Source organism: Otolemur garnettii, unplaced genomic scaffold (genome assembly GCF_000181295.1).
Source record: "Otolemur garnettii isolate 467f Iridium unplaced genomic scaffold, OtoGar3 scaffold00005, whole genome shotgun sequence".
Lineage (NCBI taxonomy): Eukaryota > Metazoa > Chordata > Mammalia > Primates > Galagidae > Otolemur > Otolemur garnettii.
The window spans coordinates 35,338,334-35,353,931 of NW_003852400.1; the positions used below are offsets into that span (position 1 = coordinate 35,338,334).

The window sequence follows — 15,598 nt, forward strand, 5'->3', positions numbered from 1 at the left end:
CTCTACCCAGGGGGACAGCTTGAGGCTCTGTCTCAAAAAAAAAAAAAAAAAAAAGAACCACTGTTTTAAGGTGTAATGAATGTAGCATCTACTTATAATTATTTTCATTTTAGAATATAAACTTGATAATTGTTAGTTGATTTAAACACTCAAATTGTTTCAGGCTAATTTCAAATGGATATTTTTTAATAATAAAAAATACATATTTGGGGGGGCGATCTGTGGCTCAAAGGGGTAGGGCACTGGCCCCATATGCCAGAGGTGGCGGGTTCAAACCTAGCCCTGGTCAAAAACTGCAAAAATAAATAAATAAATAAAAACACATATTTGGGGAAAGAGGAGGACAGATATAAACATTAAAGATATATTGCTGAAGAGAAAATTTTAAATACATATTTGTGGTTCAGGTCACTTTTTTGTAAAAGACAGGGGGTACAATGGTACAATCATAGCTCATCACAGGCTAGACCACCTGGGCGCAAGGGATCCTCCTGCCTTAGCCTCCTGAGTAGCTAGGACAACAAGCATTATGCTACAACTTCACCTAGCTTAAATTTAAAAAAAAAATTGTGCACATGCACGTGCGTGCGTGCGTATGTGTGTGTGTAAGAGACATGATTTCATTATGTTGTCCAAGCTGGTCTTTGACTCCTGGGCTGAAGCAGTCATCCCATCTCAGCTTCTCAAGTAGCTGGGACAGTAAGCACAAGCTACTGTGCATGGCCAGGTCACTATTAATGGGACAACCAGCATGGTCATTTACTCTAATTCCTAATAGTCTACAGAGTGCTCCACAAGCATAAATTTATGCTAATAGAGAAAAACATTACAATTACTTCCATGACTTCAATTACCACCTATCTATAGTAAAGATTCTCAGTCAAGGGTACAAACACCTCCTGGGGGATCTTTCATCTCCTACAAGTTCTTATTCTTCTGTACTTAACCTGTCTCCCAAAACAATGGCCAAGGGGTTACTGTGACTGTAAAGAGTGCATAGTATACAGTATACTTCAGTATTCTGGATGGATGAACAGCTAAGAATTACTTGACTATAGATGTCTTTCCTGAACTTCTACTTCCAATGTATTTCCATTTGGAAATCTGAAACTGAACTCAGTATTTTGCCTCTCTCCCATCTCCACTCTTTTTTCCCTTAGCTCAGTCACTGTAGTACAAAACTGCCTTTTAGACTTCCCCCTCACCTTCTAGCCCTCAGCCACCAAGGCGATTCATTTCACTTCCTTAGTAGCTCTTGATCCATTCACTCCTTCTGTCATTGTCCTGGCCCAGGCCTCTAACATCTTTCCCCATCAGTGATTCAGATTCTTAACTGGCTAATCTTGCCTCCAGTCTGCTTTTCTTAGCAGAAAGTGAACTCTAAAGCAGTGGATCTCAACTTTCCTGATGCCGTGAACCTTTAATACAGTCCGAAGTGGTGGCGACCCACAGGTTGAGAGCTGCTGTTCTAAAGGGTAAATTTAATCATGTCACTGCATGCTTAAAATCTGTCAATGGCTCCCTACTGCCCTGAGGACAAGGCATGAAATTACAATAGCTATCACCATTAGCAATCTCTCTTCAGCTTCAAATCTCATTCTACCACTCACAACTCCAGCTGTACTGAATTTTAATTCCTGAAAAGGAGCATTCTTTCCCTTACTCAGCTTTCTTGGCCGAGCTAATTTCTATGTATCCTTCATGATTCAGTTTCGATGTCACTTTTTTCATAAAGCCATCTCTCATCCCCATGTGTTATACCCAATAACCACCTCCAAGTATACAGAACTTAACATACTATGCGGTAACCATGTGCCTCTTCCCTTAGATTTTGTAAGCATTGGACTGTAAATGCTTACTTTGGACTGTATTAAAGGTTCACGGCATTAGGAAGGTTGAGATCCACTGCTTTAGAAAGTTCACTAGTTCTAGAATAGGAACATGTCCATTGTTCACAATTATACTCCTATGACCTAGGTGGCAACACAGGCTGAAATAAAAGCATGAACTCTAGTCAGAAAAACTATCACAAGCAATGAGATCTGGGGACAGTTACATAAACTCTCTCTGCTTAGGTTTCCTTGCCTGTAAATGCAGAGAGTACTACCTTACCAGACTATTTATGGATTAAATGTTTTATATGAAGTATTTAGCACAGTGCTTCATACACAGAAATGTTGACTATTATTATTACTTAAAGTGGTACCTACCAAAGAAAATATTTGCTGAATGAACACACTCTTCACAACTGAGTAATATTAAAAAGACATTTTAATAATGCTAAGATCATATAATTCATTATATTTCCAAATAAAGTGTATAATTCTGTAAGTAGGTTTCAGTTTTATTTATGTTCATGGCACTGAAGTTTCTCAAAGCCAATGTTCAGGTGAGTTATAAAGCAGAATGTTCAAAAAGAATGACCTGTGCCTCACTTTCAGGAACAATTTTTTTATGAAGTTGAATCTGCTCCAAGCCAGGACTTTCTAGGGAATTTGGGGAGGTGTTACAAATTGAGGCAGTTACATTATACCTTGCTGACTGATAAAAACTGTAATATTCAAGTCTATTTTCCCCTGCATTTCCTGGTATCTTTAGTCTTTGTTTAAATCGAACAACTTTATAGATCAAAAAAATTATTAAAACACAAGCTAAGATGAAAAAGGCTAGCAAAATGTCAAAAGCCTCGTTCAACTTCTCAACTTCTTGTGTACAAAGTAGAGGTGTTTTCCCAGACACTGATGCAGCATCAATCGGTAGAGAACTGTTCTTTTCCAAGTTCAAGTTAACAGATGAAGTAAATTGTATTTGCACAGGTAACATTGCAGTAGTCTCTAATGGATTACCAAAAGTATTCTCTTGAAAAAATCTACTGGCAGGTGAAGTACGAATTCGTTCCCAGAAAGTAACACTCTCAGTCTCCGTATATTCCAAATGTTTCCCATTCATGGTTACTTTAGGCCAGGTCATCATTAGGGCAGTAGTCTTGTGATGAATATGTAGAGATTTTACAATAGCCCAAGCTTTGGATACATTTGTTGAAGGTGTAACACAATTTCTAATATCAGTCCTCTTAATATAATGTAATGCTCTGCCAGGCATGGATGGGGGATTCTGGCAATAGATGCTTAAAGTAATGGCTGAAGATGCTAGCCAGTCTCGAAGGCCCAAAAGTCTGCAGTTACACTCCCATGGATTAGAATTTGCCTGAAGATGAATCAATGAAGACAATGGCTTAAGGACCCCTGGAGGTAAGTCTGTAAGATTATTAAATGACAGATTAAGGACCTTCAAAGACCCTCCCATGTTTTCAAATGTATCATTATCAATGCTGATTATTCTGTTTCTAACTTAAGATAAATTAATTTCTTTAACAAACTAAATGTGTCAGAATTTGAATTTTCTAAATCATTATGACTTAAGATCAAATGTTTAAGATTATTAATTCCACTAAATCCATCCTTAGTAACATTTTTAATTCTTTTTTCAGCAAGAGATACTCCAAGTTGACAAGTCCTTTAAATGCAGAGGGTTGTATTGCTTTAATATGGTTATGAGACAAAGAAAGTCTTTTAAGACTCTTAAGTACTTCAAAGGAATTTGATGGTATTTTTGTTAAATTATTACCTTCTAGATATAAACAAACAAGGTTTCCAAGATGTTGAAAGCCTAAGTCTGATATTCTCAAAATTCTATTGTTTGATAAATCAAGTATCCGAAGAGTGACCACACCCTCAAAGGTACCACTCCCGACGACAGTAAGGTGATTTCTTTATAGACTTATGTACTGAGCTGAAACGAGATCGTTAAATACTCCTCTCGGAACAAAAGATACTTGATTGGACTGTAAATATAAATTACGAAGATGTGAAAGTCCCTTAAATATTCCAGGATCTAAGCGTTTTATAAAATTATTATTTAGATACAGGAAACACAGATGCCTCAATTCAACAAAAGCTTTTGGATATATACACAATGCTAGAATTATCCAAACACAATGCTATAAGAGAATGGAGTCCTGTGAATTCACTTTCATTTATATGAGATATATTATTTCCAGTCAGACATAGTAGAACTGTACTTTCAGGAAAATTCTTAGGAATGCTTAAAAGGCTTAAGTTATAGCAGTTAATTTGTCTCCCAGTGCAGAGCTGGCAAACAGACGAGCATCCAAGTATCTCTTTATGTAATAACAGTACAAGCAAACACCTAACAAGAAGAAACCGTCACAGGCAAGGCAATGAAAACTGTAGTCCACACATAGCCCTGTTCTTAATTTTTCTGTTCATATCAGAATTGGCTATAAAAAGAGAAGGTGAAAGTTTAAATCAGCAAAACATTCGTAAAAGGAAAGTTTCTATAATGCTACAACTTTAGTATTCTACTTTAATTAGTATCAGCCAATAATACTAAGTATCATAAATCATACTATGGTGATGGCATATAATAACGATTTTGAAATATGTTTTAGAATTATTAAAACCTACCGGCCACTAACCTACTATTTGACAAAAGAATAATTCAAATTTAATAAATATAAAAGGAAATGTTTCCTAAATTAATTTGAAATATTACAAGTGACAAAACAAAGGTGACAACTGACATGGAAATGACTGAGTTTGGATTTAATATGATACTTTATCAACTTAAAGTCTAATATTGAATAACATTATAATTTAAGAAAAGACAAATTCATTACAGAACAATTATTCTCCTTAAACTACAGTTTTTCAGAGCTAATGATTTTTCATGTCAACTAAAAGTTTCTATTTAAATAAAAAATCTTACCCAAAACAGGAAATTCGTATCATTAACATTCAGCTGATTAAAGTTTTCTTTTTAAATCTGAACAGCGACATTTTTAAACTCCAGTTCTCTCTGTAGCACTGCTGACCTCCACCCCGTGATCTTTTTTTTTTTTTAAGTCTTGGTTTGTTCAGGAAACACCACTCTTCACATTGGTTCCTCTACAGTCAGTATGTAAAACAGGTTGCCATGGATACAGGAAACTGAGAGACAGGAAGTAATTTTATCTGTGTTTCAAAAGTATTGTTGAAAGGAAACCTTGGAAACTTATTTTGCAGAATATAGTTGGAGTTTTCTTAATGCACACCCCTAAATCTCTTATAATTAAAAAACATAATAATGCTTAAAAGGATGTCTGAAAATTTTAGATATTCAGAATCTAATAACAACCTAGCTATCAACAGATAGCTATGGAGTGGAAAAAGCAAGTTAAAACAAGATGTATACAGAACAATATGACTTTTGTAAATCGTTTCAATCCATAAAATATTTACTATGTTTTAAATACAGGTTGGGGACTTTGACTTCATTCCTTAGAAAGAAAAAAAGTTTCACATGATGACCATAAATATTATCACATTATCCTCTATATTTTTCTTTTTTAAATTTTCAAAATATTTTGCTTGTAAAAAAATAACAGTACTACCATTTAGGACCTTAACACGTTAAGGTATGTTTGGGGTTATACAATGGCATAAAGTTGCAGAACAACTACTGACATACTAGGAAGAGTGAAGTAATCTCTTTGACTTTTTGCCCTACATATATGTGAATTAGTTATCTTTTAGAATGAAAATAGATGTGTCTAATGTAATTTTTTTCATATATAAAAATTTGTACTTGATTTACTTATTCATTTATCTCTTTTTTTTGTATTTATTTATTTATTTATTTTTTATTGTTGGGGATTCACTGAGGGTACAAGAAACCAGGTTGCACTGATTGTATCTGTTAGGTCAAGACCCTCTTAATATGTCCAATGTAATTTTTTAAGGTAGAATGTTAAAGAGTGGAATATAAATTGCTGATATTAGATTAATATATTGTTTAATCATTAATTTTCCAAAAGGCCAATCACTTAAGCTTTCTTGTTCTGATTTGTATTAATACTCTGATAGTATAGTCTTAAAATAAAAGTAGTTACACAATTGTTTACTATAACTCTCTTTTGATATTAAGGCAGCTTTATTCCACATGAAGACAACAATTACTTCAAATAATAATTTGAATCGTTTCCATACTAATAACCAGCATTATCTTTCCATGACTATAAATATTAAAATCAGAGACTGTATAATAAAATGAGACAAAATGGAATTACTTGAGGTGATTCATAGCCTGGCATAAATAGAGTAAGATAGATTAAATTTGAATTTCAGTTTGTTGCTCGGCTTTGGATGAATTAGCCTTGACTACCTGTGTTAAGAAAGTTTAATAATGTTCACCCCCATAGAACTTTTGACAAAATCAGGTAAGATATATCTGAAAAACATCTTGTACAAAGACTGACACAAATTATGAGTTCTATTAGTTATCATTTACTTCTTATCACTTTCCTCATTCACACATAAAATGGATCTATGTGGGAAAGCCTCCTAAAAAGGGTATGTGCTTGCTGGATAAGTTGGTACCATCATACAGTTGGTCAAAATGACTGATGGTAGCAACAATTATTAGGCAAAATTAGGTGCAAAAGTAACTGTGGTTTTGGACTATGAATTTTAAATCATTATAACTAGACACAAACACACCTTTATTAACCAAAATAGGGACCACTGCAATTAACTAACTCATTGTCACTAAGGAGAAATAAGTTGATTTGACAAATTCTTGAAAGCATTGTCTAGATCCTGCTAGTTGTGGAAGCATTTTCCTTACAAAGTTCTCAGAGATGCTTGAAGAGGTGGTAGTTGGTTGGCGAGAGGTCAAGTGGATATGGTGGATGAGACAAACTTCACACCCCAATTTGTTCAACTTTGTATCAGCTGCACAACGTGTGGTCACGCATTTTTTTTTGAGACAGAGTCTTCCTTTGTCACCCTTGGTAGAGTGCATGGTGTCACAGCTCCCAGCAACCTCAAACTCTTGGGCTCAAGCCAATTCTCTTGCCTCAGCCTCCCAACTAGCTGGGACTACAGGCAGCTGCCAAAACACCCAGCTATTTTTAGAGACGAGGTCTCCCTCTGACTCAGGCTGGTCTTGAACCTGTGAAATTGGGCAATCTACCCACCTTGGCCTCCCAGAGTGTTGGGATTGCAGGCGTGAGCCACTGTGCCCGGCCCCCTGGTCCAGTGTTCTTATGGAGAAGAATAGGGCCCTCTGTGTTGACCAGAGCTGGCTGCAGGTGTTGTGGTTTTCCATGCCTCTCATCGATTTCCTGAGCACACTTCTCAGACATAAGGGTTTTGCTGGAACTCAGAAAGCTGTCGTGGATCAAACCAGCAGCAGACCACCGAACAGTGACCATGACCTTTTTGTGGTGAAAGGTTAGCTTTGGCAAGTGCTTTGGAGGTCCCTCTCAGTGCACCCCACTAAAGGGGTCATCGTCAGTTGTTGTATGAATCTACTTTTCATTGTATGACACAATCTGATTGAGAAATGGTTCACTGCTGTTGTGTAGAACAGGAAATGATACTTGAAACCAATGATTGCTCTGATTTTTGGTCAGCTTACATGGCACCCACTTATCAAGCCTTATCACCTTTCCAATTTGCTTCAAATGCCAATGACCACAGAATGGTAGATACTGAGTTCTTCAGCAACTTCCCTTGTAAGTGTCACAGGATCAGTTCTGATGATGGCTATTAATTGGTTGTTGTCAACTTCCGATGTCCAGCCACTACACTCCTCACCTTCCAGGCTCTTCTCACCTTTACAAAGCTTCTTGAACCCCACGACACTGTGCATTCATTAGCAGTTCCTGGGCCAAATGTGTTGTTGATGCTGTAAGTTGTCTCTACTGCTTTACCACCCCCTTCGAACTTGAATAAGATAATCACTTGAATTTGCTTTTTGTCTAACATCATTTCCACAATCCAAAATAAATATAAAATAAACAGCAAGTAATAAATCATTACGAAAAAAACAAAGTGAGAAATGTGCATTAAATGTATATAACCACATTTATTTATGAATGTATACCAGTATCAGACAGCAAATTTCGATAAAGCCAAAACTGCAATTACCTTTGCAGCACATTCACGCAACACTGTAACAGGTGTTATATACAGAGTGTCTAATTTATCCTTATAATAACCCAGGTGCTAGCTTGTATAACTGCCTCTCATTTGATGCACAACACAAGTGAGGCTCAAAGAGGGAAAACTAGTCCCATGTCACAGAAATAGTAAAACGTGCCTCTGAAGCCAAATCTAGCTCTCATCTCCATCTTACTGCGTGCGTCCTTTTCTCTCTGAGATTCTTAGAAAGAATGAAAGAAACTCAAGGAAAAGAAATATCTAAAAATAAGATGTTCCTCGGGCTTTGAAGGAACAACTTATGACATATACACATTTTTTACATAAGAAAAACAAAAAGGTACACAAGACACATAATTTTACTCCTCTGTGTACTTTTTCTATTCTTATGTTTTTGTCCCCTTGTTGGTGCTAGCCAATCTATAACGATGATTTTTCCATATGATTTCAACCGCTTTGAGTCCTTAGAGCCAATACTTTATTCTCATTCAGCAACGTATCTTACTTTCATACTAATGCACTTTGAGGTTCTGAAACATCAAAGCAAACTTATTTGATCACAGTTTAGTTTTGGGGTAACACATTTAAAAAGAGCCCATCATACAATGGTTGGTGATTAGATAAAGTTACACGGTGTATGTAATATGATGGGCACATATGAAAACAGTCTGTCAGAAGCTTTTATTTATTTTGCAGCCAAGGCACTGCTCCTAGTTGCAAGGAAAACACTGAGAAAGTAGTCCCAGATTCATAAGCACTCAGAACTTCCCTAAGTAGTTAGGAAAGGAGACAGATGCCAACAGTTGTTCTAGGATGCCAGGTGCAAAGAACAGTATCTACCCTAAGGGTGAAGTAGGATGTGACCTCAATGCACAGCATGGTGACTCAGAACATAGTAATATCTTAAAAACACTGATGAATGCTTGTTGTTTTAGTTAGCATCCTATTCTTTTTTATTTTGTTTTAGAGACAGAGTCTTACTTTGTCACCCTTGGTAGAGTGCTCTGGTGTCACAGCTCACAGTAACCTCCAACTCCTGGGCTTAGGCGATTCTCTTGCCTCAGCCTCCCGAATAGCTGGGACTACAGGTGCCCGCCACAATGCCCAGCTCTTTTTTGTTGCAGTTTGGCCAGGGCTGGGTTCGAACTGGCCACCCTCAGTATACGGGGCCGGCGCCCTACTCACTGAGCCACAGGCACTGCACTTTAGTTAGCATCTTAAGGTTGGAATCAGAAGAGGAAGAAGAAAACGTTTTAGTTCTAATGAATGTTTTAAGGGTAATTCATATTAGAAATAAAAATGAAAATGGACTGTTTCCATTCAAATCCTAAAGTGGTAGGATAGAAACATGTCAAAATACATTAAAAAGTATAGGACTAGTTTTTTGGCAGTTGATTTTCAAAGGACTGCCAGAAGCTTTAAAGAAAATTATAAATTATTATAATCCTTCAATTAAAAATCAACAAGCCTAGGAATTAATAATTTATTTCTTTTTTCATAAAACCATTTTGTGTACAGATGAAGGCAGTCAACATGCAACTGTTCATCTTCCTAAAATTTGCCTATACCCTCCAGCTTCTGGTAGATTAAAGGTAACAAAAACAAGTTTAGGAATATTGACCATTTCAAAAATAGGGATCTTACTCAATTATGCCTGGGAAGAAAACAAATCAATAGATTCACAAGAACCAAAAGATACATAATGCATAATTCAGTCAGAAAATAAAAACATTAGAAGTTGCATCAGAGAGTTTTCTACCCTGGTTGAATTGATCAGAACCAAAAATTACTACAAATTGCATTAGATTACACACAAAGAAGACAAATGTGCATAATCAAAGACATTCTTTTGAACTTCTCAGGGTATCTACGCCCTTAGAACCTCAACATCTAAGGCACTGAAACCTAAATAATCTTATTCAGATTTCTATTTTCCTTACACAACAATAAAAGAAAGAAAAATAATCACCACTCAATATACCCCAGGAGGCCTGCTCATTTCATAGTCAACTCGCAAAATAAAATGTTGAAACAAGTTTCTCCTTGTCACGTCACTGACCCTTTCCACAAATTATATAATCATATGATACAAACCAGGCTAGAAATAAGTTTAAGTTATACGTTAAGGATAAAACAGCAAAAACCCAGCAAGTATGGAGAGAGAAGGTGAATCAAGATGGTGAAAGAGAACCCACCAGCAATCATTTTCCCTGTAGGAACATCCATTTGAACAATTATCCGCAGACCAAAACACCTTCAGAAAAGCAAAAGAAACCAGGTGCTTGGTTTTGGCTTAAGAACAAGAAAAGATGCATCGAAGAGGGTAGAAAAGACAGTCTTGCATTACCCACACCACACCCAAGCCCAGCAGTGCAGTGCAATGCAGTGAGGGAATCTGTCTGTTTGGTGGAGGGGAGAGGGAAGTGTGCCTGAACCTTTTCCTTGGAACCCAGTACTGGCCAACCCGGCACCTAGTAAAACACACCAGGAGGCAGAAACCCATGGCCCCTGATTACAGGCCAGAGCCCACAGACAGGGTTCCTAGATCTGCCCTGGAGTACAAGGGAATCTGCCACCGTGACAGGAAGAACCTGAGTCTCAGCCCACTTCAATTGTGGTAACTGAAGGGGCCTCAGACCCCAGATAAATTTCAGGTAGGCAGCAGCAATCACAACCCGTGGGCGAGCACAGGTCTGCACTGGTTGAGATGCCAGATTTCAGGTATAACTCAGTGTGACAACAACTGGAATGGCAGGGGACTGCTTTTCTCACTTCTCTCCCAACTGCAGACAGTAAAGTGTGGACAGAGACTCCTTCTGTTTGGAGAAAGGGGAAGGAAGTACATAGAAAACATGGCCTTGAAACCCTGTTCCCGCCTACTCTCAAAGTAAAATTCCTTATCTAAGTACTTTGTTTCATACTATTAAAAACAAAAATTACCCTCTGCCTATGTATATATGAAACATAAATAAATTTCATGTTCCAGGCTCAGCGCACAGAGCTCACTGAGTAGGGCACCGGCCACATTCACCAAGGCTGGTGGGTTCAAGCCTGGCCCAGTTCTGCTAAACAACAATGACAACTGCAACCAAAAAATAGCTGGGTGTTGTGGCAGGTGCCTATAGTTCCAACTACTCGGGAGGCTGAGGCAAGAGAATTTCTTAAGCCCAAGATTTGAGGTTGCTGTGAGCTATGACATCATAACACACTACCAAGGGCATCATAGTGAAACTCTTATTTCCAAAAAAAAAAAACAACCAAAAACAAAAATGTCATGTTCTAATTTGGGTCCTATCCTCAAGATATTTTATTATATATAAGTAAATGTTCCAAAATCTTAAAACAAAACAAAACACCTGAAATCCAAAACATTCCTGGTCCCAAGCATTTCAAGTAAGGAACACTCAATCTATATTAAATTTCCACAATTTATACTTGAAAAATATTTTGAACAACCACATACTTGTATAAAAAATTGACAGAAACAGTATTCTTAAGAAAAATGTAAAATAAATATGTTTTTGATACAATTTAGATATCTTTCTATGCTTATCATGTGCCATTTATTGCTTTTTCTCTCAATAATCTCAGTACTTTAGAGAATTTTTTTTTCTTTTTTCTTTGTGGCCCTGGGTATAATGCCATGGCATCAAGCCCACAGCAACCTCAAACTCTTGGGCTCAAGCGATTCTCCTGCCTCGGCCTCCCAAGTAGCTGGGTCTACAGGCACCCACCACAAGGCCTGGTTAGTTTTTCTATTTTTTGTAGAGACAGGGTCTCACTTTGCTCAAGCTGGTCTCAATCAAACTCCTGAGCTCAGGCGATCCACCTGCCTGAGCCTCCCAAAGTGCTAGGACAGGCACAGGAGGCTAGGACATACCTCCGCTGTATGTTAGAAAAACTTCTAAAATGCTTTATCAATCCTAATTTTTTTTCCATTCATTTATTTATTTTGTTTACAGAATGATGACTATTGCCAAGGACTACATTATTTAATATTTCAATATCAAAAGCCTGGATAATTACCAAGTCACTGTTTTAGGTAGCTTAAATTTAGTTTCCAAAAATAACTAAGATGCCACTCTAGTTCATAGCAAGGAACTCTATCTGTCATGTGCTTGTCCATCTAATAAGCAGTATCATCTACCAGTTAAAAGAGGAAGTCCTGGCATTTAATAAGCTGACCAGGTTCAAATTAGGCCTATGCCATACCACATGGCAAGAGGCTCAACAAAGCTAACAAGGCCAAAAGAGTCACAAGTGTCCCATACCATATTCGTGTGCCACATCTCTTACCTTAAGAATGTTATTTAACATCTTTTAAGCATTTGTTTGCTCAGGTAGAAAAGGACAGTCATGCCTATACATCATGGAACTATTTTAAGGATTAAATGATATAAACATCACCTGAGCACTTGGCAAAATGTACGGTATTTCATAAATATTATCTATTGTCATGGTGTCAGGACAAAGTAATTACCTATGTTCTTAATCCTAATTGCCACAGAAGTAAATAATGCATAAAAAACAATAATGATTCCTAAAAATAACTGGACTTATGTCACTAATTTATTACTAGAATGTGCATGCGCTAAACATTCCTGAAGATGTAAAGATCAAACATATTACCACTATGTTTCTTATGCAGTATCAAGTCTTCAGGCTTGTTTTTAAGGCTTCACAATTGAAAGCACAAAAAATTGTCTACCAGTGAGATGTCTTAAAAAGTACACCCATGAAGGGCGGCACCTGTGGCTCAAAGGAATAGGGCACCAGCCCCATATACCGGAGGGTGGGTTCAAACCCAGCCCTGGCCAAAAACTGCAAAAAAAAAAAAAAAAAAAAAAGTACACCCATCAAGCGGCCTTTAAGAAGCATGACCCTTGGCTATCCCCCGAAATCTAGAAATTTGCTATGAGAAAGAGGAGAATTCCAGATGTGTACATTGATATAAGACTCAACAAAGCTGACTGGGCCAAAGGAATAAGAAATGCCTTATCATATCTATGAGGATAAAGATTTATCAATGCAGCTCTGTATGTCGGTTACCTATATCCCTGTCACCACTTTCAAAACTCTATACAGGTAATGTGGATGAGAACTAATCACTGTCAAATAAATCACTAGAAGTACAAAAAAAATATAATGCCAAACTCCTCAAAAATAGGCATTAAACCAAAGAAAACAGACATTCTTTAAATGACCAAATCAGAGCATTTTCTATTTGCTTTATGAAACTGAGAATTTATAAGGAGAAAAAGACTACTTGCAAACTTACGAATTATCCAAATTAAAAAAAAATTAATAAAACTCTTGAATGATCAGAATTATACTTTGAAATGTTAGATATTTAATCACTTGCCACATCATTAACTTCTAACAAAATTGGCATCCATATACATAAAATTAACACTGCCCCGTAACACACAACAACACTAATAACCAAAAACAGTGTTAACTTTTTAATACTTTATAAAAACACATCTTAAGAGAACATTCCCTCACCTATTATCAGATGGCAGAAGAGAAAGCAAAGCCAAAGCAGAAAGTTTTCTTCTCTCTGGTTGGGTAATGTTGTCCATTCGATCAACCCACATCTCAATCATATTTCCCAAAAGCTGGTCCATCTGAAACAAGAAAAGGAGGCAACCCAAAATATGTGAAATGCTGTTTACTTATAGATTAGTACTATCAAAGGTACTATCAAAGGCCTTTTAACTCATGGTTAAAATTCAATCACAACAAAAAATACAACTAGAAGACCTGAATTTGGGGCAACCCCCAAACTGGACAGAGATAATTTGAGCAAAATCAGAAACTGACTCTAATTAATCCTGTGAGCTAAGCAGACTTATTCAAAATACCTATGTAGCCAATGAGTGACTTTAATAATTTCACTTAATAAATCACCAATCAGGTACAGTAAAAAAATGTGTTTTTCAAAATGTCAACTCGTACTCATTGATTATTCAATTGTTCAATGTTCTGTGATTTGCTGGACAGATTTGCTACTACTCTCAGAGGAGAGGACAGGTCACAACCTCAAATTATAAAATTTCAAAGGAAAACAAAAGAATCATTTCCTCATACATGTGCATGGTACATTAAAAATAAAGCTAAAATAAAATAAATCAACATAATATAGAATTAGTGTGATGGTTAATTTTGTCACTGGTCAAACTCAGTTAAGGTGCCCAGGTCAAACACTAGTCTAAAGATGCTGCTGTGAAGTATCTCGTAGAGGTGATTAATATTCCCAAAGAGTTGACTCTAAGTAAAGGAGATCACTGTAGATAATGTAAGTGGGCTTCATCCAATTACTTGAAGGCCTTAGGAGCAGAAAAGCATTCCCAGGAAAGAAGAAATCCTATCTCAAAACTAACAGAAATCCTGCTCGAGTTTCGATTCTGTCCTGTAAAATTCCGATTTACCAGCCCCCACAATCATGAGAGCCAATTCTTTAGTCTTTATCACACACACACACTCTCTCTCTCTCTCTCTCCTGGTTCCGTCTCTGGAAAACCCTGATGAACACAATTCAGATCTATAAGGGAACACACAACAAGTGTACTGATCACTTAGACTAAAAGTGAACTATACAGACTCAAAGAGGATCTCGGGGTGTGCTTATACAAAATTCGTTTTGCCCCAGAGGCACTGTGAAACTATTACTAAGGTACTGAAGTTCCATGAATCAAGACAGTTTGTTAACTTCTGATTTATACCCTGATGTATCCAAATCATAGGAAATTTGGAAATAAACGGTCTAGATAGAGACTTACTATAATTAATACATAGTACACAAAATTTTAATACCTTGTACCCATTAGAAAAACATCTATCGTGTATCATTAAAATATAATCCATAAAACTGAGTCTACATTAATAAATCTGACTGAAATAAAAATGCACTTAGCACAGACATATCTCACAGTAGTCTAATTTAATTATGACTTATACATATTTTCTTTATTATAAAAATATTTAATAAGTAACAACATATAGTAACAGTGAACTTTGGAAAGCTTGAATTTAAATAGTACAGGTAATTAGAATAGAAGGGGTTAGCAAGCTTTTCCTATGAAAAGGAATAGTCAATGTTTTAGGTTTTGTGAACCAAATGGTCTGATTTGCAATCTTTCATAAATCAGCCATAAATAATATGTAAACAAACATGCATGCAAGTATTCTAATATAAAACTGATGCATAATATTCAAGTCATGAAATACAGTAGAATTTCCATAGCTGACGACCTCCCTACATTGACCACCCCCTTAAATTGACCTAATTTTTACAGACTGCACATGTACCACATGTACATTTCAGGATGGAAGGTCTAGTTCCTTATGTTGACCACTTCTGTATGCTGACGAGTATGTTACAGTTCCTAGGGTGATCAACTTACAGAGGTTCTACTGTTACTATTACATGTTGAGTATCCATTGTCTGAAATGCTCGGGACCATACATAATCTGGATTATATATTTTGCAATATTTACATATACTAACCAGTTAAGCATCACTAATTAGAAAACCTGAAATCCAAAATGTTCCAATGAGCATTCACTTTGAGTGTCATGTCATACTCAAAATT

At 36.5% G+C, this 15,598-nt stretch overlaps 2 protein-coding genes across 2 annotated transcripts in view; both read right to left on the reverse strand.

Annotated features, from left to right (window-relative positions):
• Window positions 1-15,598, reverse strand: part of IPO11 (importin 11) — a 215,062-nt gene that overhangs the window by 68,545 nt on the left and 130,919 nt on the right. The window contains exon 27 of the mRNA XM_003782731.3: window positions 13,509-13,630. Coding sequence (XP_003782779.1) covers window positions 13,509-13,630 — 122 coding nt within the window. The remainder of the gene's footprint in view (window positions 1-13,508; window positions 13,631-15,598) is intronic.
• Window positions 2,257-4,262, reverse strand: LRRC70 (leucine rich repeat containing 70). The gene is given in 4 exon segments (XM_012812164.1): window positions 2,257-3,350; window positions 3,353-3,484; window positions 3,487-3,968; window positions 3,970-4,262. Coding segments are annotated over 4 exon segments (1,863 nt in total). The 3' UTR covers window positions 2,257-2,394.